This window comes from Balaenoptera acutorostrata, chromosome 14 (assembly GCF_949987535.1).
Source record: "Balaenoptera acutorostrata chromosome 14, mBalAcu1.1, whole genome shotgun sequence".
Taxonomy (NCBI): domain Eukaryota; kingdom Metazoa; phylum Chordata; class Mammalia; order Artiodactyla; family Balaenopteridae; genus Balaenoptera; species Balaenoptera acutorostrata.
In genome coordinates this window covers 9,004,044-9,022,002 of record NC_080077.1, presented here as the reverse complement: position 1 = coordinate 9,022,002, position 17,959 = coordinate 9,004,044, and the positions used below count along the sequence as shown (strand labels likewise).

The following is a 17,959-nucleotide window of genomic DNA, read 5'->3' as shown; positions in this document are numbered from 1 at the left end:
GAGGTGAGACAGCATTTCTCCTGGGCTTCAGGTACTAACAGGATGAAAGTCCAGAGGGAAGAAGGGTTTTGTTCAGAAGGTTTGGCTTTATTTTTGTCTTTAAAGATCTCTGGGATTAGTGGAATTTAATTCCAATTTGGTGATTTAATGGGAGTATTTACTTCTTTTTCAGATCTCAGGTTGAAATTTTTGACAGCATTGACTTTTGTAGTGCTTATCATTAGGTAAGAAGACTTTATTTCTTAAAAGAAGCAAAATGTGAGTTTTTATTTTACTGTCCTGAATATCTTTTCTCCCGTTCTATGGGGTTAATTTTAGGGGGCTTCTAGCCAGCTGTATCCACTGGTCTGAGGCCTCCTCCCCCGGCAGGGCCCTGAGCGTGTGGTGGCTGAGGGAGCATGTCTGTTGTTCGCGCCCAGGGGAGAGGAGAGCTTGGCGAAGGCCCGCGGCCCAGCGCTGCTCAAGTTCCCCCCTTGCTCTGACATGTGCCCTGTAAGGCAGCAGACGCAGCAGAGACAAGTCGGAGAGTTAGGATCCTGGGTGACGTGCTTGGCACCTGGGCTCCTTTTGCTGCCCCAAGGACAGGACGGTAAGCGGGCATCATTGAAGCACACACGCTGCTGCCCGAGGGAAGCGGGCAGGAGATGCCACGCAGCAGAGCAGGTGCCGAGGACTCTCCCGGGTCCGTGGGCCGGCCTGAGGGAGCGCAGAAAGCCGGGTCTTTGAATGAATTCCGGATAATTGCTTGCTTGTTTTTGGTTTGTCGCTTTCTCCTAAAATCAAAATCCCGAAGGGGAACGACATCTAGTTATCTGCATTTCTTTCTCAGTTGTTTGGATGGCAAATAAGCGGCTGTCAGCCCTTTCCCTGGTGGGAGCCATGCCGGGCTCCGAGTGGCTGGCTTTCCACCCCTGCGCTGGGGTCCCAGCCTTGTTGGATGCGGGATCTCGGAGGCATCTGGGTTCCTTCACCCGCCCCTGCAGGAGCTGTGTGCATCCCTCACCAAAGCATGTGAACTTGGCCTGGTCTTCAAAATGAGCTTGGTTTTATTCAGCATCTAAATTCACCTGAAAACAGAGGTTCATGGGTTGTTACTCAGTCTCTCTTCAGCCCTTGGTACAGCCTCACATGCACACCCTCACCTCCTTTACACATAAACACCCCTCCCACCCCCTCACACAGCCTCGCCCTCAGGCTGCCCCAGTCCACGGGCTGGGAGCTACTGTCTCCTTGTAGTGACCTCTGTACGTCTGTCTAGAAGTTGTTATGCTCTTGTGATCTTTCTTCGTCCGAGTTTCGAGGGGATTCATTCGTGCAGCAGGTACCCAGGAAGTGCCCCCACTGGTAACTGGGCAGACGGGTTCCTCGCTGTCACGGCGTTTGTAGTCCAGGGGAGGAGGGCAGTGATAAAAAATTAAAAAGTAGCCTAAACGCCGTAATGAAAGCAGAGGGATGGGCGATGGCAGGAGGGCGTGGCTGCTTTAATGGGGCTCGTGGGCGATGCCTCTCCGAGCAGGGCGCCTGGGGCCTGAAGCCTGGGCTCAGGGACAGCGGCGTCGCAGGGCGTGAGGGCGTGAGGGAGGGTGGCCGCCGGGAGGTCAGGGCGCCCCACAGGCCATGGTGAGGAGTCTGGGTTCTGTTCTCAGTGGTGGGAACCCTTCGCAAGGTTTTAAGCCAGGAGGTGAAGGGACCTGGTTCACATTTTATTAAACAGTCTGTCTGGCTGGAGTGGAGATTGGACCCCAGGGAGGGGAAGTGGGCTCCCCAGTACCAGAACCCTCTGTCGGCACGTGCGCTGGTGGGCAGGTGTCAGACAGGTATGTGAACCACTGCCCAGCGGGGGAGGAGGACAAGGAGAGGCCGACTGTCCCCCGGGTCTGTTGGAGGAGATGGTCCAAAAGGCACAGACTGAGTAAGAGAAGAGGAGGAGCACGTGCCCGGGGACCTGGGTTCGAGGCTGTAACAAGGTCTGCGTCGGCATCGGCTGACCTTGTCCCTGGATCTGAGACCAGGAGCCCAGTGGAGGGGCTGTGTGCGCGTGTATGAGTCTCCATGCAGATGAAATCATGACTAGCCAGTGAATGTAGCAAGTTATGTGCAGCTAGTGCTGTCTCTTGGTGTGTTTTTATGTATCGTCCACCCCCCTTCTTTTTCAGCATCGTCATCCTTTATTTAAGGTTCGGAGCACAAGTATTACAAGACAATTTTGTAGCTGAACTGTCAACTCACTACCAGAATTATATCCTTTCGTGGAAAGACGTCAGGTGTCAGGCACACACCCCGGTGGAGTGGGTAGCGTTGCAGGCCTGTGAAAGTCAGGAAGAGGCATGCCCTGGGGGCCTCACCCCTGTCCGTGTGAATGAGAGGCCCAGGGGCCCCAGCGCCTGCCCCTGTCCTGCACGCCCCACTCTCCTCTCTGTGGGGCAGGGCCTGGAACAGGTCCACTCACCATCCGAGCCTCGGGTCCGGCCAGGGCTGCCCACCTCTCCCTGCAGGGCACTGGGGAGAGGCCGAGGCCTGATTCGAGGGTCCTCTCTCCCCAGATGGCATCCCTTACCAACTCCCAGATGTGCCCAGCTGCAGTTGACACCTGTGTCTCTGGGGAGGGCTTGTGAACAGCGGGACCTCCTTCGATTCCCTGAGGCCCCGTTGCCTTGGCAGTAAGCTCCTCTTCTGGATGCATAATCGGGTCAAGTGTGTGCTTCCCACTCCCGCTTTCAGTGATGGCGTCCATCAGGGGAAACCTTGGGGTTCATCCCTCACGTCTTGGGTTCTTTCCGTGGGGCCTCTTCTCTTACTTACATCCTTAGAATCGACGCATGAGTTTTCACATTTTTGTGACTGAATTTTACACAAAGCTTTTATCAGATTCTCAAAGGGGTATGTAATCCAGAAAAGATTAAGAAGGACTAGTTTGAGAGTCTGTTTCCAGTTCTTCCTTTTATTCTTGACTCACCCGTATTTATGTGGCCTTCCTGCCCTTTGCGTGTGACTTGCTCTCATCAGGTCCTGCCACCTCCAGAGGCTTCCATAGATAGGAGAGGGCGCGGCTCACGTGTGGTTTTCAGGTGCCCCTGGAAAGTCATTGTAACCTCCGGCCGTGGGCCTGCCCTGTGGTGCCCTGATGTCTGGGTGTGGCCCCCGGGGTCCCGGCTGCTACTTAGCAGTCCCTGACGGTTGGGGGAGGGGCCGGCTGACGTGTCCAAATAGACGGTGTCCCAGCTCTGCTGTTTCCCTTGACCAGTGTCACCAGCTGAATTCTTATCTTTCTACGGCTTGTTGAACTTTTACCTCTACACTTTGGCCTTTGTGTATTCGCCCTCCAAGAACGCCCTGTACGGTAAGCCACCGGCCAAGGTCGCTGACCAGGGAGCTTGGGCAGCAGCTCCGGCCCCGCCTCCCCGCCTCCCGCTTAGCTAGCGAGCCCTGAGCCGCACGTGGAGCCCCGCGGGTGCCGTGTCCTTACAGCCCAAGATGCACGGACGGAGTGTGTCCGGGGGTCCTGACACGAGTGTGTCCGTCAGCCCCGCGAAATAAAGTCTGTTGGAAATGAGTGCCGTGACCATCAAAAGAAAGCCAGACGTACACCCCGCCCCACCTCCCAAAAGAACCAAACCAAAACAGCCCTCTTGCCCCGGGGTGAGAAGGGTGAGAACTCCCTGGAGCCGGGGCGGCGTGTGGCCCGGCAGGGCCACCTGGCTGTCCGTGGAGGGGGCTCTCAGCATGTGCACAGAGGGTCTGGGCAGAGGTGACGGGTGACGGGCTGTGGACCAGCAGCCTTGCTCAGGCCCGGGGCGCGGCGGGCGCGGCTGGCAGACCAGGTCTCCCGGCCCTGCTCCCAGTGAGGACCTGCGGGACCCTGGGCTGCGGGGAGCCCGCCCGCCGGCTGCTCCGGGCGGCGCTTCCCCCCAGGCTCCCGCTCAGTCTTCCCGCGGCGCCCCCCGGGGACAGAATGACCTGTCCACCTGTCTGGCTCACGCAGGCGGTAAACGGGGAAGCGGGGATTGGAATCCAGCTCTTTCTGACTCCCACCCTTCTTCTAGAACAGCATCCTGCCTCTCTGGGCTGGTGACGTTAAAATGCTTGTTGGTTTTCAGAGTCCCAGCTGAAGGACAATCCCGCCTTCTCCATGCTCAACGACTCGGACGACGACGTGATATATGGGTAAGTCCCCACCTCCGCCGAAGGCTGCCCGGGGCCAGCGCTCGGCCTGCTTTTGCATGTTTACTGGAGAGGCTGGTGATCATTCTCAGACGATTTCAAAGGTATCGTCCCGTTTCTTTCACCTGGGAGAGTCATGCGATCCCCTGGTTTTCTGTTGTCATGTTACTCAGGCTTAGGTGGGTAGTGTCCCTTCCTGTTGGACACCTGAGTGAGTGGTGACCACAGGAAGAGCAGTTCTTTCTGGAAGAACAGACACCCTGGTGATGGGTGGGGCGGGAGGAGTGGGAGGAATCAATTGGTGACAGAAGTGGAGAGAGCGAGGCTAGGAAATGGGCTCTTGTTAGGACGGCGGGTCAGTGTGAAGAGGAGAATAAATCCAGTGCTGTCAAAAGCCAAATGGTATCAGAGGTCTCTTTTGTAACAGGAGTGACTATGAAGAGATGCCCCTGCAGAATGGCCAGGCCATCCGGGCCCAGTACAAGGAGGGGTCTGAGAGTGACTGAGCCCCCCCGTGCCTGCTTCCTGGCCTGCCCTGTACCTGCCTGAACGCAGTCCTCTCTTACAAGCAGAGATTTCCTGATCCTTATTTGTTTACATATTTTTGAAAGGAAAACCAAAATTGAGGACAAATTTAAACAATGGGCCAAATTTACTGTTAGACTGACTGCATTTATTTGGGAAGAGAAGCACTGACGAAAAGTTTAAACAGCCAAATCATTTTTCAAAGATTTCATATGAGAGATAGCTGTTTTCAGTGGTGAGAAAGAAATTACTGCTGTTTTTAGTAGAGAGAATTATGTACTTAAAAAAGCAATTTACTAATTTCAAGTTCCTGGAAAGCCCTTGTGAATAAGGCCCACAGCATGGTGGTGGTCCTCTGCTCCCTCCCTTTCTTCCCTGCCCCGTGGTACCAATTTTTGACCCTTTAAACTCCAAGGGAAGCCTGTTTCTGTGGCTTCCCCACGAGGGCAGTCCTTCCCCATTGAGTGGCCTGTGCTCTGGGTGATCACGCCTCTCAGGTGACGGGTAACTTGTGTCGGTTGCTGTGTGAAATGTGCACGTACGTAATGGCTCTTTAGGGAAAGGGAGGCGGGTGGGCAGGTTCTAGCCCTTCACTGCCACCAAAGCAGAGCTGGTGTCTTGGAGTTCTGAGGAGCGTTTGATAAGGCTCGTAAGGAAAGGGTAAGATGACTGACAGGTTGTCAGCTCCCATGGGAAGGGTCTCGTTGCCAGAGTTTTCTAAGGGCCTGTGTGCACACGTGAGTAATGCGTGTGAGCGTTACATCATGAATATGAATGATGTCCCTGTGCATAGAGACATCATTCATATTCATGGGGAGGAGGGTATCCATTACAATTCCAGTAAGCAGGAGTTTCTGCAACTCTGTTAAAGATGACACCTTGTAGAGCTCTATTTGTTTTGTTTTTTTAATAAAAGTTAAACAAGTGATTGGTATACTACTACAGATTCGTTATTGCCAAAAAGTTCTTCAGCTTCACATTTGGAAACTAGATGAAAGAAGGTAAAACATTTTAGATGGCTTATGGAGGAACATCTTTGGGGAGAAGGTAACTTGGTGGGAATCATTCCGGCCCTGTGTGTCTCACATGGTCGTCAGGTAAACAGATAAATTGCTCTGTGTAAGAGCCGTCTGGAGCTGCTGAATCTGTGGCATCGTAGAAGGCCCTGGAGATTTCCAGTTCCTTTTTGTCAAAGGCTAATTATAGGAGGTAGAGATATCGCCTTTGCTTTTCATTTGGCATGCATACTAATCTCTTGCTTGAATGGTTTACCTGTGATCATTGCAGACATCCTGATTGATGCCATCTCGGCAGACGCAGAGGTATGGGATGTGATTGTTCTGCTCTGCAAACAGCCCCTGCACTTTTTTCATGTATACATTACCTCTCCAATTACCATTCAGAGCTAAAAGTTACATTCCACTTTAGGTAGTGCTGGGACCTTAGAGAGGTTCATGAGAGACTATTCATTATGACTTCATATCTTTCTTTTTAATTTAAACTTTAATGATAATGCACCTTTAATATGGATTCCATTTATATTTGTTTTTAAAACCTTGTAAATAAGAAAGTCTGAATTAAAACAGTTGTATTATTGCAAGGGTAATTCAAGTTTACATGATTTTTACATTTGCTGCAATGACGTGATTACTTTTTTTGATTCTGTGTATTCAGAGGTATTGAAGAAATTTTCTGTTACCAAATTTTACAACTTCTATTAAGACTAATTTTATGTAAATTGATGAAAACTTACTTGTGCTGATTAATGTATCCTAGTATGATATAGTTTACAAGTTTTAATCATTATAAAATAATTGTCCATAATTTGGAATGCTGTTATTTATCAGTAAATGTAAAGTATTTGAAGCATTTAGCTGTACACATTAGGTACATTTTAAAACTTATCCTCATCCTATAGTGTAGTTGTTAACTGATGACTGATATCTTCATCCTTTGATTCTTATTGGCATCAAATCAGTGAAATGAAAAATATAGGAGCATTTATTTACTTTTTGTAACTAAGTTGGAAACGAGGAAAAGTTACAAAAGAAAGTACTTAAGTGGGAAATGGTTCTTTATTAAGTCATGCATTTTCAGTTTCTCTTCTCTAGTATATGTCAACATGTTACATCTTACATGTAAAAATTTGCTTAAAATGTATAGCATTTAGCGTGTATTATATGTGCCAAAGGTATTAGGTTAAAACACTAAAGTCTGCCAGAAACTTTAGACAGTAGCAAGAAAATGACTATGATTATTTTTTGGTCTTGGAGGGTATCAAAGTTTTGCAAACTTAAATTATAAAGGGCTGACTTTAGTTCTTCCATGGTAACAGCTTGAATAACATCATCTTTGGGATAATTTTTTATACTGGTCCAGTCTAGGGGAACCTGGAAGATGACTGTAGGCATTTCAGAGTTTCCCTAGGGAGAGCTTCATTATCCATGTGGATAAAGGTCTGCTTGATTTATTATTAAATCATTAAAGCAGTGCAGTGATGCAGTTTTCTCTCTCTTAAGCCCCATTTGAAAGGCTAAAGAAGAGGATATATAAAATATATTCAAGGTTTGTAAGATTGTTCCTGTACATAATTACAGATTGCAATAAAAGTTTAGATACATTATGTAAACCCAACCCATTAAATGGTCAGGTTACAAGACAGACATCACCAGCCTCAAGAATTCCATGAGCTATTTACTGAAGGTACAGTTACGTTCAGTGGATTATAATGTGGTCAGTAACTTATTTCCTGGAATCCTTTTCACAGGGAAAAACACAGAGGCTCATAGAAGGGGTAATTAAAAGGGACATCTAGTGAAGACTAGACTTAGAACACTTAAGTACATTTATGTATTTTGAGGGTTTTAAAAACCAGTTGCCTTAGAGGTTAGACTTTTGAAAAACAAAGGTACAAATCTTTTCTGCAGGCCAAAGGGAAGTTGCTTTAGTCTGTGACATCTTGTTACCCTGTTTATCTTAATTTGACATGTTTTAGGTATACTGGGAACTATAATACCAGACTATGAAACACAGGATTTTCTGCTACTGAAAACTGCCTTTTTACAAAGAGACTATAAATATTTGTAAAATAAAACAACTCTAAACCTTAAGCTCAAAAGGAAAGATAAAGCTATGTATTAGACCTTGGAACTGTGTCAGTGAGCACAGTAGTACTTGATCACAGAATGATCATTGTAGTCAATCAAAGTGAATAAATGTTTATTTATGGCAAATTTACACTTTGGGAATGGCTTAAGAGACTACCTTTCTATACTCTGGTTTCTCTTCAGGTCGTATAAATCTTTCACCTTTTACTAAGAGACTACCTTTCTGGTAGATGTTAATAAATTTTTAATATTTGATCCTTATTTATGTACATTGATTTGTTTGCTCTTTGCATGTGGAGTTAACTTGATCATTCAGGCATTGGTGCTTTAGGGACAAGAGCAGGGTTTTTTCATCTCAGCAGGTGGACGCGGAGGTGTGTCTGTCTTTATTGCCATGTTAACGTGGCCCAGGCACGAGCCCTGAAGGTGAGGTTCACTGGGTTTGGGGACCACCTCCCCACTTACTTGGATATGACTTTAAATCAGTCAGAAAACCTCCAGACACCTTTTCTGATTCATAAATAATGGTCTAACTGTTGTGGACACAAAATGAATAATTGTGAAACCATTGTGTAAGCCGTAAGGTACTAAAACATTTCTGTTGTGATTGCTACTGAAAAATAAGAGAACACAGTAGAAGCTGTAGTGTTGCAGATTTGGGCCGACAGTGTGAGTCAGAGCTCTCCAGCTATCAGAAAAGACCAGCTTGCCCACTTGCCACCCCTTAAGCTCCAGAAGAGAAGACCTGGAGGGAAGGATGTGATGCCCAAGGGTAGAATTCCAACCAGAACACAGCAAAGCAGTCAAGATCTTGGTCCCACGGGTGAATCAGCAAATCGCTGTACTGGAGAGGACCAAAGCTGAACTGCAACTTCTGTTTTTTTACAGTTTTATAGATTCTAAAGCCACTAACTAAATATGGAGAATTCATTTGTGATACTATTTAGACTATGAAGAAAACACACACTTTAAATTGGAATAATTTATTATTCTAACAAAAGTACAAAGTATGGAAAATTAGTGTATTTGAATCATTTCAGAGAGTAGAGAAAGTTTCACACTAGCAGATTTCGGCTTTTAGCACCTTTGAAAAGAAACATTCAAAGTTAAGACAAGTGGCAGGACAGGCTCCTGACTACCTTCGGTGATGATTCCTCTGACTTAGGGTGTGCAGGTCACAGAACAGTGTGGTTATTTGGTTTTTTTCTCTACATTTTGAGAGCGCCACAAAAACACACTTAAAGAGCGTGAGACAGGTGATCACTGAGTAGATGGCTGGTGGTTAGAAGATGGAAGAGAAATGTTGGGACAAAAGGAGAAAGATCACAGGCTGGACAAGGCGGTCAAATGGACAGTCCGAAGGCGCTGACAATGCAGTACATGGTCTTGTTCTCCCATCGCACAGTGCAGCTCCCTGCGGGAGGAAGGAGGCGGGTTAGGGCAGAAAACCGGGAAGAACGGGGGTCTTCCGAGTTCTCACGATCATGTACTTAACTCTTGGTGGCCAAAAAAGAAGGTTGGCCAGTCTCTTTTCTATAAAGTGTTTTAAAAGGTGACTCTAATAAACATGCATTCAAAGACAGGAAACATCCAAGCACATATTTCATAAAACAACGCTTTGAATTATCTAGATCTCAGCAGGGTCCAGGCACCACAGAGCCTTCAGGGAAGTGCCCGTGACAAGCCTTCATGAAAGGAATGAAAACCGTACCATCAGTAGAGCTGTCCCAGAAGCAGGAACTTGCCGTGTGCAATCCCGCTCCGTTCTTCTGCATGATTACACAGGTCACTTCGATAAAAACAGACTCTTATTAGAGAAATATACTTGGCAACACAAATTCCTTTCTGTCCACTTTCAGCATGTATATGTAGATCACGTGGCTGATGTTCATGATAACAATTCTAGGGGTAGAGTGCCTGGTCCTAGGACATCAATAGATCACCACAGGCTTGTTCTAAGAGCATCAGATCTGAAATGCTGGTACATCCCTGCGTTCCCGCAGCCCCACAGGCCAGGTGGGCGGTAACGTGCACAAGCCGAGTGACCTGGTCCTACCAGGAACCTCCTCTGAGCTGAGGCCACGCTGCTCTCCTGACAGACTCGCCTCTGATCAGTATTTAAAGAACCACCACCAATACAAACAAGAGGCAAAAATTCATTACCAATGTATTTAAATGGTTTCCCCAGCTTGGTGAGTTGGCTTAAGGTCTGCTCCACTACGTTTGTGGTCCACTGATTCACTTTGCTGTGCTGATAGGCGTTGCCACCGATGGCACTTTCTATGGCCTGGAAGACAGAGCACGCTGGTCACTGTTAGCAGAACACACCAAACACCTTCCAGCCACTCCTGAGGTTAGCACAGTTAGTACCGCACCCTAAGAACTGCTGAAATACAATTTGCATAAAGTGTAAATAAGCTTATTTGTAACCACGAGGACTCCTTTGCAAATGTACCTTTTGTTCTAACCGTGTTATATTTCATTTGAATGCTTTATATTCATTTTTTAAAATATGTAATTATATGGGACTTCCCTGGTGGTCCAGTGGCTAACACTCCGCGTTCCCAACACAGGGGGCCCGGGTTCGATCCCTGCTCGGGGAACTAGATCCCGCATGCCGCCAAGTAAAGAGTCCGCATGCCACAACGAAGATCCTGCATGCTGGAACTAAGACCCAGTGCAGCCAAATAAAAAAAAAAGTAATTAGCATCTGATCTGTCAAGTTTTTTAAACATTTTGACTGAATTTAATGTTTGCTGTTGTGATTACTGTCTGGAGATAAGCAATGCATTTTCTTCCTACTGAGGCTAGAAAATATCTTCCTTTGCCTATTTCTTTCTTAAAAGTACACTAGAGATAGAGGAATCTTTTGTCGGTTGTACAACTGACAATGTACAAACCTATCCAAATAATCATGTATTGATATTTACAAATACTTCCTTTACCCAGCATCTTCTGGGAATATGTTACCACAGAAGTACATTTTTCAGAAAACTAAAGAACTCCTCTATCTATTCCAAAACTTAGTTTGTGATGAATTTTTTCTTTATTATGAAATTCCTTGTCTCCTTTTCTGTGCTCTATTCTGGGTGGGTTCACCCTGTGTGCTTCAGAGGGTATTCAGGAATACACGCGGTCCCTGGCCCCAACTCTTGGTCCAGCTGGTAATGAGGATAGCCCCATTTTATGGTTTTCTGGGCCTTTTATGCTGGTGCCTGTGTGCCTGCTTCTAAGCAGCTTTCTTTTCTTCTCCTTTTCTAACTTGTGCTGGAAACCAGAAAACTGAGTTTTTATGACACTTATGACCTAAAATAATAACATTCAGTGAGGCCTAAGTTCTGTCCTCAGACGTGGAGAGAAAAAGTCCCTGAGTTGTATACAATGGTGACAGACTGGGGTCTACTGCCGGGGGCCTAGCCCAGAGACCTTGGTTTTGAGGAACAGAAGCTACCTACAGTCACGCCGTATGAGCGGCCGGCTCCCCTCACAAACTGTCACAGCTCTTCCGCACCCTCGGCCGTGTCCTGCTCCCTCCCCAGCCCAGAGCTGAACCTGGGACCAGGGTATTAATAGCTCTGGGCGTCCTCAAAGAAGTAGGGGGTGCACTCAAGCCAAACCTCTCACTCTGGCAAGCCTCTCCACACGTGCTTCGGAATTCACTGTTTTTCTGAGGGAGGGAGGAAAACCCTCCGCTAATTTTGGACCCATCCAAATTTACTACCACCCAATGCTTAAAATAGCTCGAGTACAGAATTAACCTATTGCCTAGAGGCAAAAAAAAGCTGTAGAGGCCCATGTGAAAGTAACACCACACTGTAACTTTATGCTTCCACGAGACTGGGAAGGTCTACTTGCAATGGTACTTGCTGCCTGGGAACCAAGTCAAAGACAGTGAAGAAAACAAGCGAGGCCCAAGGAGGCTTCATGACAAGCCAACTCCATTTCTCAGAGTTCTAGTGAAATTCACCCATCTTCCTGCTCCCTACCATGTTCCTAAGAAACACTGTATTTTGAAAAACGACAAGGGCTTCCCTGGTGGCACAGTGGTTAAGAATCCGCCTGCCAATGCAGGGGACGCGGGTTCGAGCCCCAGTCTGGGAAGATCCCACACGCCGTGGAGCGACTAACCCCGTGCACCACAACTACTGAGCCTGCGCTCTAGAGCCCACGAGCCACAACTACTGAAGTCTGTGCGTCTACTGAACCCGCGTGCCACAACTACTGAAGTCCGTGTGTCTAGAGCCCGTGCTCCGCAACAAAGAGAAGCCACCGCGATGAGAAGCCCGCGCACCCCAACGAAGAGTAGCCCCTGCTCACCGCAACTAGAGAAAGCCCGCGCGTAGCAATGAAGACCCAACGCAGCCAAACAAAAAACTTTAAAAAATAAGTAAATTTAAAAAAAAGAAAAACAATGACAAGCAAACTGTTATACATCCTGAAAGCAAGCAGAAAATCATGCCTGATGTGGAATAATACATACGGCAGAACAAAATCATTTTGCTTTCTGATGATGTTCACGAAAATAGGTTGTGGTTCTTTATCACTCTGGCATTAGTCAATAACTTGCACTAATAATAATTTGCATTGGAGTAAATTCCAAATCACATATATAACCTCAAATGGTATTGGTAAACTTAGATCATCTAATAACCGTCTTTTAGCCACTGGCTTCATTTTGTGCTCAGTGTACCCAGGGAGGGAAACTGACTAGGAAAACGTTTCTGGCCTCCTTCCTGCCCCAGGCTGCCCCCCTGCTCAGCACTAATCCAGCCACACCCACCTCCCTCCAATCCCTCAAACATACCACGCACACTCCTTACCACAGAGCCTTTGCACTTGTCCACTGCCTGGAATATTTGTCCCCCTCTTTTCACTGAGTTAACACTCCCATTTTCTCAGATTCCAGCTCTGAACTCACTAGGTGGGTTAATCCCTCAAAGCACCACATACGGTGGCAGTTACCACACAGGGAATGCACGTTTACATTTTCCAGTGTGATTATTACCATGAGTCTTTGATGCTAAAAGGTTATAGAATCAAGCCTTAGTAACATTCAATAATAATGCTAGTATATAAAATGTTCTGTCTCATTTAAAATATATAATTAACATAATATGGGAGTAATTCTTATCTAGATAATTCATTGAAGTAAAAACTTATTTGAAATGCCAAAACACACAGGCTCAGTTGAAACAATTCCAAGACAGTATTTAAAACATTATTTTCACTCATACAAGCCATTAATCAAACACTGAAGAAGGGAGCATTTCTCCTCTTACCTCTTTTACAATGTTGCTCACTTCATCAACAACAAAAGCAGTCTGTAAGGAAGACAATTAGTTAAGTTTGATTGATTTAAAAGATCCTTTTCCACTGCACTGATTAATGCAAATTTAGGTAATGAACATGATTTAGAAATGAAGACCTTAGAAATAATCTAACCAGGCTGTTCATTTCACTGAGGGCTGTTCATTTCACATTACGGAACTCCCTGAGGATCCCAGAGCTAATGAGAGGCAGTCAGGAGACTTAGGACACAGGTACACAATTTAAAGGTTTTTTTGGTTTGTTTTTGTTTTAATCATGCCATGACCCAAAAGACTGACTTCACCTTAAACTAGAATTCAATCTCTCCATCCATTTCAGCTGGCCGCTAGGATCATTACTATAGGAGTTTAATGAATTACTTGACTTTTATATAAATTAACTGAGTCTTTCCCTCATGTAAACTTGTTAGGAGGCTTGCAACTTAAGACGTCTTGGTTTTGGCGGTTTGTTTTTAACCACTATTTGTGGTCAGATTTACCATGATTTTACTGTTTTCTTTCTCAGTGCTGTCCTACTTCAGGACTGTACAGCCAGCGGCTGGCACGGCCATTCCCCGCCAGTGTGTCGAGGTGAGCTGGGAGGTGGGCTGTCAGCGGGAATCCAGTGCCAGGAGTTTATATAAATGGTTTTCTTTTTTCTTTCTTTTTACGTGTGGTACATCTGAACGGGTACAAGGTTCCCTCTGAATCCTGGGAACCTTATTTCCTGAGCCTTGCAGATGCTTTCCAGAGGGCAGCCCCAGGCCCTCAGTCCACGTGCATCCCGGTGGAATAAAGGCAGAGAGTCTGGCAGGGCGTTTTCCTCCCTGCGGGGCTGCTGACCACTGTGGCCCAGTGCTAGCAATGCCCCTTTCTTCCCAGGACTCAAGAGCTGACTGCCTGAAGCCCACCTGCTCTACTCAGAAGTCAAACTGGCAGACAAAGCCAACTCACCAAGTTAATGAACATCTGCAGTATCCTAGATTAAATTATTTCTCGAAGTTTAAAGGATCCTTCCAAGAGACTTCAGTGATCCTAAACCATACAGGAAGGTCCCTGTATAACTTTCCATGCGGTTAAAATATGAAAAAGGGTGAGGGGCATTTCAATGGACTTTTAGTGGAAAGTACAGCAGTTGTACAGAATCCACTGGGCAGTTTCAGTTTCTACAGGAAAGATGAACAATGAACGGAGAGTAGAGTTATTAATACAAAGATCCAGGTATCTACATGAAGTTAGGGGATATGCAGAGGCTGTTAGGAGGAGTGGCGTGGATTAGTAAACGCCCAAAGCAGGCCTGCTAGAAAGAAGAGAGTCATGGTCTCAGCCTCCCAGGGCTTTATCTTGTGTAAAACACAGATCAACTCTGTTGAGCCCTTTCATTTCTCGGATATGCAGTTGAGATCTGAAATAATGAAGTCACTTAGCCGCCTCATTGGTGAGAGCCAGAATTAGAGTGCAGAGTATTAAAATGCCAGTATTAAGGACTTCCTCTATATTGCCATTTCCTTTCTTAAAAGTTACTCAATATTCCTATAATACAAGCCATTTTCCAATATTATATTAGTGCACAGTTTACAGGGAAAAGTTTTTCCTTGGCTCCCTGCTCCTCAACTATGACTTCTAATTATTCACTTGATTGCTGCCAGCATTCAGACACTGATGATGACACGACCATAGACAGTTTGTGCTAGTTTGGAAATTAGATAAAAACTGAAACTCTGAAGATCAGTCCTTAAGCCTTATGTATATATGTATTTCCCTCAAAACATTCCTGCTTAGACTAAATTTCAAAAATGGTAAAATAACCTGTTATTTTTGACAGGCTGCAAAATAAATAGGACTCCATTTATTTGTATTTCAACAAGAATTATTTAGCGAGAAGAAAAAGGGGCAGCTACCCTATAAGAGGCGCATCCATCAGCTATATTCCCTGAATGCTCGTAAGCTTGAAGGAGAGCCATGAAACGGCACACGTCATTACAGTGCATGTCTTCTGCTTGGTAAATAATTGTATGTGCTACCCTGCTTCTTCGTTGGGGCAGTAAGAGATGACTCTTCTCCCACCACAAATAGGAGCTAGCTTACTGTCGTCTCAAACTCAAATGAAATGGGAGTGACGGTGGCCTCGGTGGGCGTTGCGCGCAGCACCGAAGAACAGGTGCGGAAACGGAGACAAAGGCAGGTTCTCCTATTGGGCACGTCTGCTTTTTGCCCACAGCCAGAGGATCCAATCCTTGACTGAAGGGACTTGAGAGATGTGACTGTACGTGCGGGTCACTCTGGAGTCTTGCGTGCATCAGCGACACACAAGCGGCGGCCTTCAGTCTTCCCCACCCGCGGGCGGGGTCTGCATCACGGAATAAACGCAGCGAGTGGCGGCGCTCTCTCGGGGTGGGGGCGCGGCGGGCCGGGGGCGCCGGGGAGGCGAGCGGCGCGGCGGGTAGGCTCCCGGGGGCGCCGCCGGCGGAAGGCGTCCCGGGGCTGCGGAGCCCCCTCCACGCCCCGCCCCGCCCCACGAGCCCCGCCCCGGGCAGGGCGACGACGCCCTGAGCCGGCCCGGCGGCGGGTCACCGCGAAGCGCTCGGCAGGGCGCCGGTGCCAACAGCCTGCGCCGGGGACGGCCGCTGCCCACGTCTAGACGCGGCCCGGGTGCCCGCACAAGGCCCTGGCTGCCGCCGCCCACCCGCACCCGGAACTCCCGGCCTCCACCCGTCCCGTCGCCGACCCAGCGGTTACCTCCTCGGTAGCCTGGTAGTCTTCCATCTTTCCTTCGGCGCCTCGCCTCCGCCTCCCTGAGTAGAGCGCACTGCGCAGGCGCACTCAGGCCCAGCCCTCGCGCCTGGGCCCGCCCTCCTCTAGGGCCCCGCCCACTCCCTCCCTGACCCAGTTGTCCGTGCCGCTCCGACCAGCCCGGCGGCCGCTCGGCGTTAGCTCCTTCTCCCGTCCTCCCGGGGCCGACGGTTTCCGCGGGAATCCGCCAGGGAATCCCGGCAGCTCCCTACACCTCAGCAATGAAAACAAAACAAATGGACAAAGCCAGTCCGGGAGGGGAAGAGTCGTCCTGGCCCCTCCCTCCGGTTCGTACTGTGTGGGTTAATTTGAACGTTCAAGCGAGTTTGGACACCTGGTAACAAACTGTAAAGTGATTTCTGAACGTGATGGGCTGTCTGAGATATTGTTTGCAGTCCCCTTAAGGATCCAGGGTTAGGAAACTTCAGCTGTGAACGAAACCTTCCTTTGGGGAGGTAAGTTTTCCATATAAATGAGATTTTTTTTTTTCCTACAGTCACCATTAAAAAAAAAAAAATTGGGGGGTGGGAAACATTGTAAAATGCTGCACACTTCCTGGCTGCCTTAAGCAGAATGACCTAGACATACACTTAACTTGTCTACAAGGGTCTTTATAAAAATTAGTAATGGCGCTGGGCACTGGTATAGCGCTCTCCAAGAAGGGCTGGGGTATATGTACCTGCTTGCTTGCATGTGATCTGAGGCTAAAACCTTTGACTTTGGGGGCTACTTTTTCTGTTGTTTTTACCACACCCTCAAAGTCAATCTGTCACTTCTTACCTCTCCAGAGACCAGTAGCTAAAACCCACTTCCCATCCTCCCAGGAAGGGCTGACCACAGGACCCTGAGACTTGGTAGAATTAAGCTGCAGAGACCACATTCAGTTCATCTGCAACCCTTGTTTCTGTGCTATAGAATCTGAGTTCCATGCTGGCAGAATCCGTTTTATTCACTAATGTGTCCCCGGCCCCTTCCATTGTACCTGGCACATGGTAGGTGCGCAATTAAAATTTATTGAATGAATGATTTCCCTACACATTAGTTCTGCCTCATACCCAGTTGAAGAGAACTGGGAGTGGAGGAAGAGGCAATCGCCTGCCTCCTGGGAAAGGGGGAGAGGAAGAGGGTGAAAGACACAAGGCTGCCCTGCCCTGGACACCTGGCTTGAGCAAGGGGACCTGCTGGGTGGGAACCGGCTGCCCTCTCACACCTGCTTTCTGATTCTCAGATTCTGAACTCTACGCTTTGAGTTTTGTTCCCTTCCTGTTATCTGGCTTCGACTCACCTGTTCCAGTGTTTCAGCCTGAAGCCTCAGTCTACATGGGATTCTAAGTCTGGCATTTCTTTGTTTTGTCTTCCTCACATTCCCAGCTTCACCTAAGATCCCAAGATCCCTTATCAGGTGTCCTTCTCCATCACTGGGCCCCAGTTCCAGGCCCTCAGCAGCACCACACTCCTGAGCCAATCAGGGGCCTTTTCACCCTCTTCTAATTTTCTTCCGCTCTCCTGCGGTGGCCCCGGAGGCCCACTAGCTACGTGTGTTAGAATTATGTGCAAAGCAAGAGGCAACAATTCTGAGTGAGGTTTGGGACATCTTTTCTAAATTGTTCCATAGCCTTTTAAGAATTTCCTAATTCAAATGAGTGTCCTGAATGGCTGCTGGGATAGTGCATTAGTAATGCTTAGATCTTAAGTTATACTGTGACTGAAAATCACCAGCATGTGCATAAATCAACAGAAAACATGTAAATGTGAATTTTAAAAAATTTTACATGACTTTAGCTTATCTGCATTGGGTACCCCTCTCCAATTTTAACTATCAAAGAACATTCATTAAATGATCATAATACATGCCATAGTTATATTGAGTCTGCCCCAGAAATGGATAAGTTGGTCTGTTTATCTTCAGAATTATGTGTTCACTTATTCAACACACATGACAGTGAGCACTCACTTTGCTGCAGCCTCTGAGCTGGAGTGGAAGCTCCAGAGTTGACTAGGACACGGCCTTGATGGAAAAACTTGAAAAACTTATTTCTGTCAATGGGAGGATTTGAATTCTCTAGG

General features: G+C 47.4%; 2 protein-coding genes across 7 annotated transcripts in view; one reads left to right on the top strand and one right to left on the bottom strand.

The window, feature by feature from the left end:
- The window catches only part of TMEM181 (transmembrane protein 181), a 71,739-nt gene extending 63,685 nt beyond the window's left edge, over positions 1-8,054 (top strand). For all 4 annotated transcript variants that reach the window (XM_057527768.1, XM_057527769.1, XM_028167435.2 and 1 more), the window contains 5 exons: positions 173-224; positions 2,157-2,239; positions 3,251-3,340; positions 4,098-4,164; positions 4,589-8,054. In XM_057527768.1, coding sequence (XP_057383751.1) covers positions 173-224; positions 2,157-2,239; positions 3,251-3,340; positions 4,098-4,164; positions 4,589-4,667 — 371 coding nt within the window. In that variant the 3' untranslated portion in view covers positions 4,668-8,054. The remainder of the gene's footprint in view (positions 1-172; positions 225-2,156; positions 2,240-3,250; positions 3,341-4,097; positions 4,165-4,588) is intronic.
- Positions 8,055-8,760: 706 nt separating this feature from the next.
- DYNLT1 (dynein light chain Tctex-type 1) lies at positions 8,761-15,916 on the bottom strand. Of its 3 annotated transcripts, XM_007186110.2 has the most exons (5): positions 15,839-15,916; positions 13,073-13,114; positions 9,957-10,080; positions 9,505-9,582; positions 8,761-9,207 (listed from the first exon to the last, which is right to left on the bottom strand). In XM_007186110.2, the coding sequence occupies exons 1-5, from the start codon at positions 15,863-15,865 to the stop codon at positions 9,137-9,139; spliced, it is 342 nt and encodes a 113-aa protein (XP_007186172.1). In that variant the 5' UTR covers positions 15,866-15,916; the 3' UTR covers positions 8,761-9,136. The 3 variants fall into 3 exon arrangements, with proteins under 3 accessions (XP_007186172.1, XP_057383753.1, XP_028023238.1); XM_057527770.1 differs by lacking the exon at positions 13,073-13,114 and having other exon boundaries at positions 15,839-15,895; XM_028167437.2 differs by lacking the exon at positions 8,761-9,207 and having other exon boundaries at positions 9,507-9,562.
- Positions 15,917-17,959: the final 2,043 nt, after the last annotated feature.

Bases quoted from the DNA above. Each gene is read 5' to 3' on its own strand.
- DYNLT1 (XM_007186110.2), bottom strand. From the start codon at position 15,865: ATGGAAGACTACCAGGCTACCGAGGAG. The intron at 13,115-15,838 runs GTAACCGCTGGG...TCTTCCTTACAG, and splicing joins ACTACCAGGCTACCGAGGAG to ACTGCTTTTGTTGTTGATGA. The intron at 9,208-9,504 runs GTACGGTTTTCA...TTCCTCCCGCAG, and splicing joins CTGGGACAGCTCTACTGATG to GGAGCTGCACTGTGCGATGG.